This window comes from Tamandua tetradactyla, chromosome 8 (genome assembly GCF_023851605.1).
Source record: "Tamandua tetradactyla isolate mTamTet1 chromosome 8, mTamTet1.pri, whole genome shotgun sequence".
NCBI classification, from domain to species: Eukaryota; Metazoa; Chordata; class Mammalia; order Pilosa; family Myrmecophagidae; genus Tamandua; species Tamandua tetradactyla.
Genome location: NC_135334.1, coordinates 90568065 through 90584124, shown reverse-complemented (window position 1 = coordinate 90584124; position 16060 = coordinate 90568065). Strand labels below are relative to the sequence as shown.

Sequence of the window (16060 nt, the reverse complement as noted above, 5' to 3'; positions counted from 1 at the left end):
TTTATTAGATCATGCAGCGGACACTGTGCACATGCAGTGAGCTAAAGGTGGGGAAGCTTCGATAGCACTCAGGCCTGGCAGCGTGGAACCCAAAAACAGTATGACCACCAAGGAGCGAAGAGGGCTCCAGAAGACTCTCCAGAAAAGGAGGCATTTGAGTCACATGTCAACAAGCGGAGGTGGAAGGAAACACGATTTCTGGTTGGGACAACCCAGAGCAGAGAAAGGTCCCAAGACAAGGAAGCCCTGAAAATCTTCCTAGGAGGAATCCAGCGGGAAGGGGAAAATAACTCACGTTTATGGAGCATTTACTCATTAGTCTTCACAACCTGCAAAGCAGGCATGATTACTCCAACTTCACAAACGATGATACTGGAGTTCAGCAGGGTGCAAAGTCACACCTCATGTAAATGGTGAAGTGGGATGTGGAACTCAGGCCACCTTAGCAAAGGGGTAGTGTGCTGGAGACAGCGTGCTCAGACAGGCCCTTCAGTGCCGGGCTGAGGGGGATGGATTTCGTCCACTGCGTGCTGGGGAACCTGGGAAGGTTTCTGCTCCAGGATGGCACAGGACCGACAATCTGGGAAAGCTTGGGACTTGGGCCCATGTTAGAGGATAAGAAATGTCTACATTCCTCTCCTGCCCGGTAGGAGGCTGGCTCAGTGGGAAGAGACCTCCCTTGCCCTGAATTTGAGGACACACACACACACACACACACACACACACACACACACACACACACACACACACACACACACCGTAACCCACACATATGCACCACCACCAGTACTACCACCACACTCCGGCCTTGGCCAATGGTTCTGGGCCCCAGGGCAGAAGCGCTGTCGCTTCACCCATGCCTGGAGAGAGCTGCCCAGCCTGGCTAGGCTGCCACTGCAGCTCTTATCCACCAGGGGCCGCTGTTGCATAGCGCATGGAGCTGGGTGGAGGCCCTGGCGGTGCAGAGGCCTTGCCCACTGATGAATTAAGTCTCCAGAACTGCCAGGCTGGTTCATACTCAGTATGGACCTCTCCAGGTGCAGCCTCCAAGCCTGCAGGACGTACTTTCAGACTAGACAGTACTGGCCCATAATCTCAGCATGGATCTTCTATGGGAGAGGAGTGGGGAAAAGGGGCTATGTACCTGATTTTTTTTCCTCCACATTCTGGCTGTCTTTAAGCTTTTCCCACCCATACCTGCAGGGCAGATAGGGCTGGGAGACTTGGCACCTAGGGAGGGCTCTGCACAGCCCCGCCTCCTGGCAGGCCGAGGAAGGGGACACTGCATCCTGGTCCCCATGCCTGTCCCCACCCCCCTCCCTGTAAACCAGTTACAGCGAAAGCAGTCGACCTGGAACGCTAGGGTTCTCTGCTCCTGCCTAGCACATTCCCAGGGCAGTTTAAGGCCAGCGCCTAGGAAAGGGAGGGTGGGGGGAACTGATAAACCTTTAGCCTATGTGGGCTGAGTTCCAGAGAAAGAGAGAAGAGGACGCATCTGGGCCCTCCATTCAGACTTATTCTGTCTCCACTTCTCTCTAGGAGCTCCTCCTAGATAAAGAAAGGACTGCAAGTCAAATTAAGCAAAGATTTCTTGTCTGGCATTCATAGTCTTTCTCTCCCCACCCAGCCTCATTTAGACATTAGAACTTACTCATCAAGACAAGTAGCAGTCTTGCCCTGGCCCTTTTAGCATGGCAGAGAGGTGGGGGCGTGATGTAGCATGCTGAACCTATGACCGGGAGCCGAAAAGGAAGCTTCTCAGCCTACTCTCTACCCCTCCCAATGTCTCTATCTCTTCAGCATCAATGTCCTCTTCCGTAAAATGCGGATAACCATCTCTCCCTATATTCCTTGCAAAATAATTCTGAGAGTCTGAGAGGCTAAGACTGGTTACAGGATTTTGCAGATATTACCTATTTCTGACCATCTGCAAGCCTCCAAGAAATAGGCAGTGGAGAGAGGCTCCTGTAAAATGGCAGCTGGAGCTGCAGGGCCTCCCCACCCCCTGCCACTCCATTTTCTCCTGAGCAGGGTCCCTGGAATTTCAGCAGTGGGGTCCAATTCTCCCTGACTCCATCTCAGCCCAGGTTTCAGATGTCAGGGCAAATCGATCCGCAGAAGCTGCCCCAGGAAACTGGGGTGTGGGTGGGGGCTCATGGGGGTGTGGGGGGGGGCTCCTAGGGGTAGGGAGCAATTTTCCCATCCCTGCACATGATGAGTTTCTTCTTGGACTTAAGACTGAGGCTCCCTCCCTCCCTTTCTCACCTTTAATTTCTTCATCGATTTTCATTAAACTCTCCCCTTGGCTTCTAGCAACAGGGTAAACTCCTTATTTGAAAGAAATAAAATGAGAAGGAGGGGGTAGAAACAGAAGAATGCTCTTTCGAAAGCAAAATCATATCTGCTCTTGAAGCTCGACTAGGCAGTTACCAAACTTGTCTTGGAGGTTATGTGAGGTTGTCTGAGCACCAGGCTTTTGCCAACCCACAGTCCTTACGGCCCTGTACCTGAAAGTCTTCACCCCTGAGGTCCCCAGCCCCTCACCGGCACCCCAGCCTCTAATTCAGCTCTAGACCCCAGCTCCCTCTGATGCCCACCCTGGCCCTGGCCATTCCTGGTCCCTGCTTCTTCCCTTTAGCGACTCAGAACACCAGACCTCTGCCTGCCGGGGCTGTTAGCAAATCCCCAGTACTCAGGCACTTTGGGCGTGATTCAGGGTTTTCCCCAGACCAGTCTGAAAAGGTGAAGACACACAGGCTAGGGAGAAAAACCCCAAACCTGATAAGATTCAGGCATCACAAAACAAAGTTAGGGACGGCTGGGGATGCCTGGTGGCCTGGCTGGACCCACACCAGCACTAGGGTGCGGGCATGACTCAATGAACCTCTTCAAGGCAGAAGGGAAAGGAGGAGGAAGAAGCCCGATATAGATGAATTTCACCAAATCCAGCACATTTTTCAGTGAGAATTAATTAATTGAGTCTTCGTGAAGAGGCCAGGCTCGTAAATCAGGATTGCGAGGCTCGCACTTTGGCATTATCTAATTCGGCCATGAACTGTGCCTGCTGAGTGGGCAGCTGGTGAGAGCCCCTTGGGCACCACACTTGCCCACCCAGCCCTCACCCATGATTCTTTGGTTTCTACCATCTGGCCTGTGGGGTCTTCTCCACCCTCTATCCGAAGCACTGACAACTGCCAACCTCACCAGGGCCTGTGAAGACAGCACTGAGTGGCCTGCGTGACAGTGTGGCTGGATGAGGCAGGCTGAGGCAGGCTGCAGGTGGGACCAGTGAGCACCAGGGGTGAGGACTGGGGGGAGGACGGTCCTTCCCGGGCGCCTCTAGAGCTTCTCACAACTTTGGAAGTAGCGTGATGTGCAGGAAATGTGATGGGTGTTGGCCTCATAAGACCTGATTTTGGGTCCTTTCTGTTCATAGTGGTTGATAGCCCAGGCTGGCTCTGATATCAGCCAAGCTGATATCATAGTTCAAATCATTGTTTGACCTTTTATCAGCTGTGTGCCCTTAGGCAAGCTGCTTCACTTTTCTGAGTCTCCCTTTCTCCTTCTTTAGGTAATGGGGAGACGACCAGCACCAACAGAATACAGTTGCCACAAGGATTAAAGGAAGAGCTTAGCAAAGTGATTGCCCAAAGCAAGTATATGTCAGTCATTTACCATTTTCATCATTGTCATGTAGTCCTCATTGCCTGCTAGAACAGGGGTTGACAGATATGTTCTATAAAAGGCCAGATCGATAGTTTTGGCTTTATGGGTTATGGGGTCTCTATCACAACTACTCATCTCCGCTAATGTGGCACGAAAGCAGACACAGGCAATTCGGAAATGAATGGGCATAACTGTGTTCCAGCCAAATTTTATTTACAGATGCTGAAACTTGACTTTCAAAATATTTTTCATATGCTACAAAACCTTATGCTTCTGATTTATTTCCCCAACATTTGAAGACGAGAACTACATTCTTTACTCACTGGCTATACCAAAACAGGCAACAGGCTGAACTTGGCCCATGGGTCATAACTCACCACCCCTGCACTAGAATGTAATCTCCACGAGGACAAGTTTTGTCTGTTCAGTGCACCTAAAACAGTGCCTGGCAATTAGCCTATAATAAATATTTTCCGGACGAAGGAACTATAAGCTGTGTGATTCTATACAAAAAGTCAGTTCCCCTCCCTGGGCCTCCACTTCTTCACCTGTGCAGTGAGGATGCTTGCACACCTGAGACGGACATCAAATGACATTAGAATGCATGTAGAGTCACCTTGTGAGCTCTACAACTGCTTTACCACGTCGTTGCTGGTTCTGATCACCCAGAAGCCCCTCTCAGGACAAGCCCAACTCCTTCTCAGGGGCCGGCACAAAGGAAGGGTTTCCTGAATGTCTGTGTATTGGAAGTAATCTAACCTGGAGGAGAGGAATGCCCAGGTAGGGCTGCCATCCCCTGTGGCAGTTCAGGGCAGGGATTTAGGCAACAGCCAGGAATGGTAAGTTGGTCCAGGACCTGGTGAAGCTGCAGGGATTTTGCTGGCACCTTGCAGAGTGTCCTTGAGACTTGGGAGGCAGTGAGAAAGACTGGAAACAGCATGAGCACTGGAGTGAGGGAGACCAGGTCCAAATTCAGGTTCCCATCTCTAACTGTGTGATTTTAGACAAGTTACTTGAACTGTCTGCAACTCAGTTTCCCTGCCTTGAAGATGGAGATAATAATGCTCACCTCACATGGTGCTGGTGAATTAATGAAGGGATGTGAGTAATGGGCTGGCTGCGCACCTACATTATAAGTGCTCAGATGATGAGCTTTCATTTCTTCCCCTTGTTGAGCAGGGTGGGGCTGACGCTCAGGCCAGCCCATCTGGTCTGGGAAAAACTCACTAATGCATGCTGGCTTCTGAGCAGCATCAGAAGATGCTGGAAGATGGAAGGAAAAACTGCCTCTGGCCTTCCTGGCTGCCTGGGTTTCCAGCTCTAAACAAACAAAATTGCTTTTTTTTCTTCCCTGGCTTGAAAACGTCCTACTACTCTACAAACTCACCCAAGCCTAGAAACCCACTACTTTGGAAGAAATGGTAATACCAAGCCCTTCATTATTTTCTTCTCCTATGTATCCTGCCAACCAGACATGAAAGAAGATGAGAAACAAACCCCATCTGGCCACTCATCAACTGTCCAAGGAAGAACAAGGTAGAAGAGAAAGGGTTACTCACCTTTCTCAATGCATGTCCTCCACGGAGCCTGTCTCTGCCTCTCTGTCTCTCTCTCCACCCCCACATAAGAGATCTCACACACATACACACACACACACGAGTCCTCACAATCAGTCAGTGCAGTGTCATTGAGATACGTCATTGGTTCTAACTTTGGAAGACCTGAGTTTGGTTTCTGGCTCTACCACTTAGTAGCTATATGACCTTGAGCAAGTTACTTCTCTCCTCTGAGCCTCCTTACCCACTAATAGGACCAAGGTGTGAGCACTAGTCTTTTACCTGCAAGCCCAGTGCCCATAACAACTAGACCCAAAGGCTTACAAACCAATAGAAGAAGGCACTTTGTCAAGAGTGCTGGTACTAGCTCACCCACTACCTTGTTGTGTGACCTGGGACAAATTACCTGCCTATTCCAAGCCACAGCCTTCTGACTTGTAAAATGAGTGAAATCCCCATTCCTCCTCCATCCCCAGCTAAGAGCATCTCTGAGTCAGGCATCCTATGATCCTGTCCCCAGTAATCCGAGTAGATTTAGAAAGACACAGGTGGACGTGAGATGAACATTTGTCTAGGAGTCCAGACCAAAGTGAAGAAGCTGTCAGTAGAGTTGGGGTTGCCTGAACAGCCAGGATCAGACTAGAATGCAGAGGGAAAGTGGCAGTTTGCTTCTCTCACCTTCCATTTAGATCGGGTCTCAGGGTAGCTACTCTAACCCTGCAAATACCACAATTGCCTCTAGGGCATACCAGGGCTTTTCAACTCTCTTCCTTAAGAACTTTCAGTTCTTCCCCTGAAACTTGGTTGAGAAATTCCCAAATATCAACCCCAGCCTCTCCAGCCCTCTTGGCAAGGCTCCCTGATGACCTTCTGCAGGCTCAGATCTTCTCGCATCTGGGTAAAGCGGCACCCTCAGCCCTACAACCTGTTAGCAGGTGAGGGAAGCTGAAATTAGTTATGTCGCCCTAGATTGGGCTTGAGATGAGGCACTTGGGGCCCATCAGGTCACCACATTTCACCTCCAGCCCTCACCCTACCCTCTGCTATTGATCCAGTCTACTCTTGGACTAAGTTTTCGTTTCCCTCACCCAAGCCCGCTAGTCTTCAGTGAATGAACCCCCATTCTGCAGGTCTAACCCAATGTCCACCTTATTCTTGCCAGTTCTACCCCCAGAGGAGCTGGATCTCTTTCCTCCCAATGTGAGTAAAGGATGAATCATCCAGAACCTTGCCGCCACTCGCTACTCGACTTGCCTGCCTCCAGCAGTGTTCCATCCAGTGGACTCTCTGGATTTGACTATCTCTGTTGCACCCCCACCCCACCCAGGAAGTGCTGAGTGCCCCATCAGGACCTGCCTTTCCTACCCAAGATCCTTAGTCCCCGTCCCCTCCTCCTCTTCATTGACTCAGGAAGTCCAGATCCCAGCAGCCCCATCTCGGTGACCACTGGGAAGAGGAGGGACTCAGGATACTTGATCGATGAAGTGGTCCAGAAGGCCACAAGGAGATCTGCCCCTCTCCGCCCCCACCCTGCCCCAGCGGCCTCAGGCCCTGCCCGCCCAGCCAGCGGCACCCTCACCTTCTCCAGCTGGTGGACACCCTCTTCCACGCAGCAGATGGAGGCCAGCGTGCGGAGCGCCTGCGGGTACAAGCACCGGAAGCTGTCTTGCCGGCAGACCTTGAAGAGGGCGACGACCCCGCCCTCCTGCCAAAAAAGAGAAAGATGACACGTGATCTCACTGCAAAACCTTCCCTGTGACTGCCCCAAAGACAACTGGCGTCCCTTACTCAGCTCATATGCTTTGGGCCCTGCCACACACACACACACACACACACACACACACACACACACACACACGAGCATGCACTCATGCGCTCACACACTCACATGTTCACACACTCAGAGGCTGGTCCCATAAGTAATGTTTTTATAGTCAAAGGTGGGGGTGCTGTTCCCCCCAAAGCTTCTGGGGCTCAGGTACCAGGGCCACGGCAGGCATGTGCGCTAGGGCTGGGGACCAACAGCACTTGGCACATGAGCGCTGTAACCAGCTCCCAGCTAGGCTGATGTGGAAATAGGCCCCAGGAACAAGTCGGTGGCAGGGAGAGGGAGCTGAGGACTAGAAGCCCAGAGCTGGTTCTCGTTCTGTCATCTAGAACCGTGCTGCTCATCTGGTCTTCCCAATAGCCATGAAGAAGACAAGAAGGAGTTTTATTTATATCAGTACTATAATTTGTTCCTACGTTGTGGAGGGGAAAAACCAGATGGTTAAAATAATGCACGCCACACCTTATCCTTGTTTCAATGCTTCCATCTGACGTTGTAAAAGAAAAAGGAAACCCTTCAGGAATGATCAGCCCTGCTCCTGAGGGTGGGATTTTTTTTTTTTTTCACTTCTCAAAGACTTTGAGGAAAGTGAGAGAGACAGCAGATCACAAAGGTGACACAGCAGGCCACCCAGCAAACGTGGGGACACCACCGTCAGCATCCAAAGAGGGAGAGGTCAGATGCCCTCACCAGGCTTTGCTTTGTTTCCTCTCTCTCGCCCCTCCCCTGAGGGCTGGAGGGGACTGGGAGTGGCAGCAAAAAAGACCACAAAAGGAAATAATCTGAGCTGGGTCCTGGGGAGCACTCCCCTTCCACCTCATCTCTCTTGAGTCTAACTAAGCCCAATGCACTCTGTCCCCAAAGCGGAGAAAAATGTTATGGGAAGAGGATGAGGTCAGCAAAAGATCATCCCTTAGCAGATTCCTGAGAACTCTTTCCACAAAAATTTCTGAGCACCTGCTACGGGCCAGGCCCCCTTCTGTGTGCTAAGGGTGCAGACAAGAATGAGTGAAAGGTTAATTAATGAGCAACTGGAAGAGGAACCAATGACCACTTTGACCCGGCTCAGCTTTACCGAAATCAGCCAATCACAGCCCTTCCCTTCCCTCTCCTCACAGAGATGGGTCCAGAGGCCCTGGACATTTAAGTGCTTTGCTGTGGAGCACTGCGGAAATGAAGGTGAAGGTGTCCAATGTCAACTGGGGCAGTTGATCATCCGACACCTTTTAGTCAGCTAAGAGTGATCCCTAACCTTTATATTCTTACTTCCTTCTGGGGTTGTTGGTTTGGTGGAAAAGGGGCATGGCTAAGGGCTGGCAAATTCATTCGTGCATTCAAAAATGTAATGATTTTGTATGTGCAAGACACTGTTGGGTACTGAGTGAGGCTGCCTCATTCCCCCTCTGCAGTGAACTCATGGTCTGGTGGGGAAGGCAGGGAATTTTTAAAGCAGGTACAATGCTGGGTAGAGGTGCCATGAAATGGGAATGCAGAACTCAGGGAGCACAGAGCAGGAGCTCCTAGTAGAATCTGAGAGGTGCTCATGACGGGTTAAGAGAGAACCACTTTGATTTTAAGTGCATCTCGTAACACCAGCAAAAATATATTCTGGGATTGGGAAGACATGTATTCCTCCTGATTTCTTGCTCCATACCCCTTTCCTCACTGCCCTCCTGTTTTGCCATGGGTTCATGGGACATCTGATGAGGGTTGCACATAAAGGCCTTACTCAAAGTCACTGAAGTAAAATCAAGATTCTCTTTAAAGTGAAAAAGTAAAGAAACAAGAGTCCTAAGCATTCTCCAGCCAACTCTGCTACTCATCAATGACTCCCCGTCATATGTAAATACACACGTTGTGCATGTGTATATATATGTATGCATATATGTATGTTTATATTTGTGCACTTATATACATGTATCTATATGTAAATAGTTGGAAGGTTTGATTGATAGATAGATGGCCATATTTACATCTGATACCGACAATGAAAAAATGGTGCTAAAGCATGGGGACCACAGTCAGGATTAATGTGTCAGTCTTCCCTGGCTCAGGGAAGACGGACCCAAGCTAAGGGGATTCTGGTCCAAATCCTAGATCTGCTGCTGATTAACTCCAGCTAAAAATGGGGTCCGATAGCTACATCACAGGGCTGTTGGGGGGTGGCACAAATTGAATTCTGTATGTAAAAGGGTTTAGCCCCCAGTTCTGGGCAGTGAAGTGAGAGTGAGCCTATTGAAGGTTTCCTGTTTAGAAGAGTGTCTCAAACCCTCATGAAAGGTGCCACAAGAGATGGGATACATGAGGGTTTGTGGGGGCAGAAAGGTGCCACAGAGGAAATAAGAGGCATCAAATGTCGGGACCACTCAGGAGCCCCATTCAGGATATAGAAAGTAGCACTCATTCCAGAGAAGAGCTGGGAATCGCCTGAGCTAACGGAATCACGCTGTTGGCCAGAGCTGGTTTAATTTTATAGAAAGCTCTGGGCTCGGCGCCCAGCTGTATAACAGTATGAATTATTCAGACAGATTTGGGGTAAGCTGTCATAAAGTTGGAAGAGGCCACTTGTGCGTGTGTAGGCTGGGGGTGGAGGGAATGATGGGGAAGCTGGAGTGGGAGTAATTTTGACAAAGCACCATCTGACCACCATAGGGAGGATGGGTTTATTCCTTGGTCTTCAGAGGAACCCAAGCTTCTGAGAGCATAGACCTCAGACAGGCTGCCCAGATCCTCTCCTGGAGGCAGCTAGACAGAGGGACCAAAGAAAGACCACCAGTGTACCCCGAAGAGATGGGTGAGGAAAGCCACCTGGAGTAGCTGCCCCAAGTCTCTCACAATCTTGGGCACGTTTATGGAGCATGTGACGTAGGGTTGCACGGTAGGGCAGGTCAGGGACTCCTACTGCCTGTGTGACTATCAGGACTAGAAACACACAGTGATTCTGCTGGAAAAACTAGTCTTGCCATCTTCCAGGCTAGAAATATGGGAGTCATTATTGACTCCTCCCTCTGCTTCAGCCCTTTTTCTACTCTATCCCAAAGACTGCAGACATAAGGACATTAAGATTAAAATCCAGAAGTCAGCAGACCAGGCTAAAATCCCAGCTTTGCACTTGCAACGTGCATGACCTTGGACAAGCTTTCTTTCTGAGCCTCTGTTTCATTTTTTAAAAGTGGGAATTATAATCATAATACATTCAAAGACTTTGGGGGTCAACGATGGCTCAGTGGCAGAGTTCTCACCTGCCACGCCGGAGACCCGGGTTCGATTCCCGGTGTCTGCTCATGCCCCCAAAATAAGAAGGCTTTGGGAGGATTGGGTGAGGTAATGAATGGAAAGCTTAGCACAGTGTTTGACAAATAGGAAGGACTCAGTAAATAATGAAGGCAGGAGAAAGGGGGAGAAGGGTGAAGAGGAGGAAGAAACGGGAAAGGAGGAGGAAGGTAAGAAAAAGAGGTGGACTAGCTACTGAGAGGCAGTTTAGAAAAATAACCAGGAGCACAGCCTTTTTTTTTTTTTTCACTTTTATAAAAGAGGAATTTAATAAGTTGCAAATTTACAGTTCTAAGGAATGAAAGTGTCCAAATTAAGGCACCAACAAGAGGTTACTTTCACTCAAGATCCAATGGATCAGGAACTCCTCTGTCAGCTGGGTAGTCACGTGGCTGGCATCCACTGGTCCTTTGCTCACCAGGAGCACAGCCTTTGATGCCAAACAGCTTGAGCTGTTACAAATTCCAGCACTGTCTCTTACTAGCTGGGTGAGCTGTGAAGTGTCTCAGTTTCCCTCCATGTAAAATGGGGATGATAGAACTATCTACCACAGAGGACTGTTATGAGGTTTAATTGGGTGATTATGTATAAATCAGAGCATTATCTGGCATATAGTAAGTGCTATATAAATGTTTATTATTATTATTACTATGATTATTTTTCTGTATTACTGTTACTACTACAGCTACCATCATCAAAGTTGACTATTTCCAGCTTTGGAAATTTCAAACTCTCCCATTTCTCCTCCCCTCCTGCCACTGCCTCTCAACCCCAGGTATTTCCAGCCTCACTCCTGCAGGGGGGAAGCTGACAAATGTGCAAGGCACCAGGAGCAGAGAAAGAAGAAATACTCATTAAGAAGGAGACAGATTTATTGAAGCAGGGGTTTTCCTGGAAAGGGAAGTTTCTTAGCCATTTGAGCTGCTGAGATGGACAGTGTCTTGACTGCAGAGTTGGGCGAATCTGGTTTCAAGCGTCAGCTGCACAAGTTATCTAACCGCTTTCAGTCCTAGCTGCCTTATCTGTAAAACTAGACACCCATCTTGGAGGGGTGCCTGTACACAAGCTATGATAACTGGGTGTAAAGTATGCAGCATAAGGCCTGAAGCATAGAAAGCAACCAATAAATGGGCATTACTACCGCAGTTGTCGTTATTCAGTGAGACACATGTATTCCCTTGGAAAGGCCCTGGTGAGTTGTGGCCCATGTGCACACTCAAAGGATCCCGCTAAGTGGTAAATTCTTGAGAGCTCAGGGCTGGTGTTGGGTATGGGGGTGGTATCGTTGAGAGGCTGAGGAGGGAATAGCCAGGCAAGGAGTCTGTAGAAAGAAATGGAGGAAGTGATGACTATTTGTGGAAAGTAGCTCACCTCAGCCTTCTGTTTAAAAATGAGGAAGGCGAAAACTAAATTGCATCCTTACTTTTCCCATAAAAGCACCAGGAAAGTAATGGTCCTTCTTCCCATAGAAGTGGACGGTCTCTTAACTATCATAAAGTTCAACCTGCTCAGAGTCATGAAGGGGGAGCTAAGGCCTCAAGTGGCCTGTCCAAGGTACCCCATGAGCTGACAACAGAACTAAGCTGAGAAATGGACCCCTGGTGCCCAGTCCAGGACTTTCTCCCCCTGCTTCCTACCTCTGGAAATGTTTGGGGTCAATAGTTAACAAGAGGTAAAGCCCGGTCCCCAGAGGAGACTAACTCTGCAGGAGGCCAAACACCATCTTTCATTTCGGCTCAAATGTGGGTCCCTTCTCTGCCTCTCCGGACATTAAGTGCATAGGAAGACAGACAGTGGGAGCCGCTCACATCAAGCAGCACATGGAGGCAAGACCTTGGAGTGCCCAAGCTTCAAGCCCGTGCCCAGCAGAACTGCCTCCCCAGGAAATGTCCAGGGCCTGTTCTATCCAAAGTATGAAACAACCCCAGACCCCAGGCTGCCATTCAGAGAAGCTCCTTGCTCCTTCCGTCATGATTCATACCTGGAGCCCAAACCCAGCCATTATTTACAAACCACTTCAAAAGGGAAAAATGGTCAAAATTCCAAAAGAAATTCAGCTGATTTCTATCGAAGATAATCATTAAACTGACATTGAACCTGCTTCAGCCCAGAGGTTAGAGCACTTCTCTTCCTCTACAACACCAAGCAGACCTCTGCAGAGTCGATGCTCTTGACCAAGCTGGATGGTTAAGTCACAAAATCCTTGGGGAGAACAGACCAAATGCTACCCTCGCTGTCCCCTTCTCCCCTACTATACCACATGGTTTTCAGGGAGAACTGTGCCTAAATCACTCCCAGAGAGAGCAGTGGTCCTCTAAAGAAGCAGCATATAAGATCACCTGGAAAGCTAATATACTCATCCCAGTCCCCACTCCAGACCAATGAAATCAAAATCCAAATTGTTTTAAGCTCCCTAGTAAGTCTAATGTCATCCAGGGTTGAGAACTTCTGAGTCACACCTGGGTCCAAGGGCCTGAATGGCGGGGGATTGAAACAGAAGTCACTGCGGTGGGGTTTAGGATCATGAGCTCTGAATTGAACGGGCTTGGGTTCTAATTCCGACTCCACTCCTTATCAGTTGTGTGACTCTGGATAAATCCCTTAAACCATTTCCTCAACTATAGTTAGAAACAGTATGATACCTATTTCAGAGAGCTCAAAATGTTCTTTTCCTTTTTTTCCTTTTTTTTAAATTGTATAATACAACATATATACAAAGCAAGGAAGGAAAAAAGCAACAGTTTTCAAAGCACTCTTCAACAAGTAGTTACAGGAAAGATCCTAGAGTTTGTCATGGGCTACCAACTATCTCAGATTTTTCCTTCTAGCTGCTCCAGAACATTGGAGACTAGAAGGAATATATATATATATTTTATCATCACTTTTTTTTCTTTTTTGTGAAAAATAACATATATACAAAAAAGCAACAAATTCCAATACACAGCACAACAATTAGTTACAGAACAGATTTCAGAGTTTGGTATGGGTTACAATTCCACAATTTTAGTCTTTACTTCTAGCGCTCTAAGATACTGGAGACTAAAGAAATATCACCACATCAACAAATCAAAGCAGAAAAATCACATGATCATCTCAATTGATGCAGAGAAGGCATTTGACAAGATTCAACATCCTTTCCTGTTGAAAACACTTCAAAAGATAGGAATACAAGGGAACTTCCTTAAAATGATAGAGGGAATATATGAAAAACCCACAGCTAATATCATCCTCAATGGGGAAAAATTGAAAACTTTCCCCCTAAGATCAGGAACAAGACAAGGATGTCCACTATCACCACTATTATTCAACATTGTGTTGGAAGTTCTAGCCAGAGCAATTAGACAAGAAAAAGAAATACAAGGCATCAAAATTGGAAAGGAAGAAGTAAAACTATCACTGTTTGCCGACGATATGATACTATACATAGAAAACCCAGAAAAATCCACAACAAAATTACTAGAGCTAATAAATGAGTACAGCAAAGTAGCAGGCTACAAGATCAACATTCAAAAATCTGTAGCTTTTCTATACACTAGTAATGAACAAGCTGAGGAGGAAATCAAGAAACGAATCCCATTTATAATCGCAACTAAAAGAATAAAATACCTAGGAATAAATTTAACCAAAGAGACAAAAAACCTATATAAAGAAAACTACAAAAAGCTGCTAAAAGAAATCAAAGAAGACCTAAATAGATGGAAGGGCATACCGTGTTCATGGATTGGAAGACCAAATATAATTAAGATGTCAATCCTACCTAAACTGATTACAGATTCAAAGCAATACCAATCAAAATCCCAACAACTTATTTTTCAGAATTAGAAAAACCAATAAGCAAATTTATCTGGAAAGGCAGGTTGCCCCGAATTGCTAAAAACATCTTGAGGAAAAAAAACGAAGCTGGAGGTCTAGCGATGCCTGACTTTAAGGCATATTATGAAGCCACAGTGGTCAAAACAGCATGGTATTGGCATAAAGATAGATATATCGACCAATGGAATTGAATAGAGTGCTCAGATATAGACCCTCTCATCTATGGACATTTGATCTTTGATAAGGCAGTCAAGCCAACTCACCTGGGACAGAACAGTCTCTTCAATAAATGGTGCCTAGAGAACTGGATATCCATATGTAAAAGAATGAAAGAAGACCCATATCTCACACTTTATACAAAAGTTAACTCAAAATGGATCAAAGATCTAAACATTAGGTCTAAGACCATAAAACAGTTGGAGGAAAATGTAGGGAGATATCTTATGAATCTTACAACTGGAGGCGGTTTTATGGACCTTAAACCTAAAGCAAGAGCACTGAAGAAAGAAAGAAATAAATGGGAGCTCCTCAAAATTAAACACTTTTGTGCATCAAAGAACTTCATCAAGAAAGTAGAAAGACAGCCTACACAATGGGAGATAATATTTGGAAACAACATATCAGATAAAGGTCTAGTATCCAGAATTTATGAAGAGATTGTTCAACTCAACAACAAAAAGACAGCCAACCCAATTACAAAATGGGAAAAAGACTTGAACAGACACCTACCAGAAGAGGAAATACGGATGGCCAAGAGGCACATGAAGAGATGCTCAATGTCCCTGGCCATTAGAGAAATGCAAATCAAAACCACAATGAGATATCATCTCACACCCACCAGAATGGCCATTATCAACAAAACAGAAAATGACAAGTGCTGGAGAGGATGCGGAGAAAGAGGCACACTTATCCACTGTTGGTGGGAATGTCAAAGGGTGCAACCACTGTGGAAGGCTGTTTGGCGGTTCCTCAAAAAGCTGAATATAGAATTGCCATACGACCCAGCAATACCATTGCTAGGTATCTACTCGAAGGACTTAAGGGCAAAGACACAAACGGACATTTGCACACCAATGTTTATAGCAGTGTTATTTACAATTGCCAAGAGATGGAAACAGCCGAAATGTCCATCAACAGAAGAATGGCTAAACAAACTGTGGTATATACATACGATGGAATATTATGCAGCTTTAAGACAGGATAAACTTATGAAGCATGTAATGACATGGATGGACCTAGAGAACATTATGCTGAGTGAGTCTAGCCAAAAACTAAAAGACAAATACTGTATGGTCCCACTGATGTGAACCGACATTCGAGAATAAACTTCGAATATGTCATTGGTAACAGAGTCCAGCAGGAGTTAGAAACAGGGTAAGACAATGGGTAATTGAAGCTGAAGGGATACAGACTGTGCAACAGGACTAGATACAAAAACTCAAAAATGGACAGCACAATAATACCTAATTGTAAAGTAATCATGTTAAAACACTGAATGAAGCTGCATCTGAGCTATAGGGTTTTTTTTTTCTTTTTTTTTTTTTTTTACTATTATTACTACTTTTATTTCTTTTCTCTATATTAACATTTTATATCTTTTTCTGTTGTGTTGCTAGTTCCTCTAAACCGATGCAAATGTACTAAGAAACGATGATCATGCATCTATGTGATGATGTTAAGAATTACTGAGTGCATATGTAGAATGGTATGATTTCTAAATGTTGTGTTAATTTCTTTTTTTTTCTTTCCATTAATAAAAAAAAAGAAGAAAAAGAAATATCAATATACTAATTCAGCAATAATATTCATTTGTTAAACACCACCTTCTCTGTATAACTCCACCATCACCTCTGATCTTTCTCCCACCTTTAGGGATATTTGGGCTATGCCCATTCTAACTTTTTCATGTTGAAAGGGACTGTCA

General features: G+C 46.6%; 1 protein-coding gene across 1 annotated transcript in view; it reads right to left on the bottom strand.

The window, feature by feature from the left end:
* Nucleotides 1-16060, bottom strand: part of INSC (INSC spindle orientation adaptor protein) — a 141717-nt gene that overhangs the window by 36792 nt on the left and 88865 nt on the right. The window contains exon 7 of the mRNA XM_077112258.1: nucleotides 6802-6927. Coding sequence (XP_076968373.1) covers nucleotides 6802-6927 — 126 coding nt within the window. The remainder of the gene's footprint in view (nucleotides 1-6801; nucleotides 6928-16060) is intronic.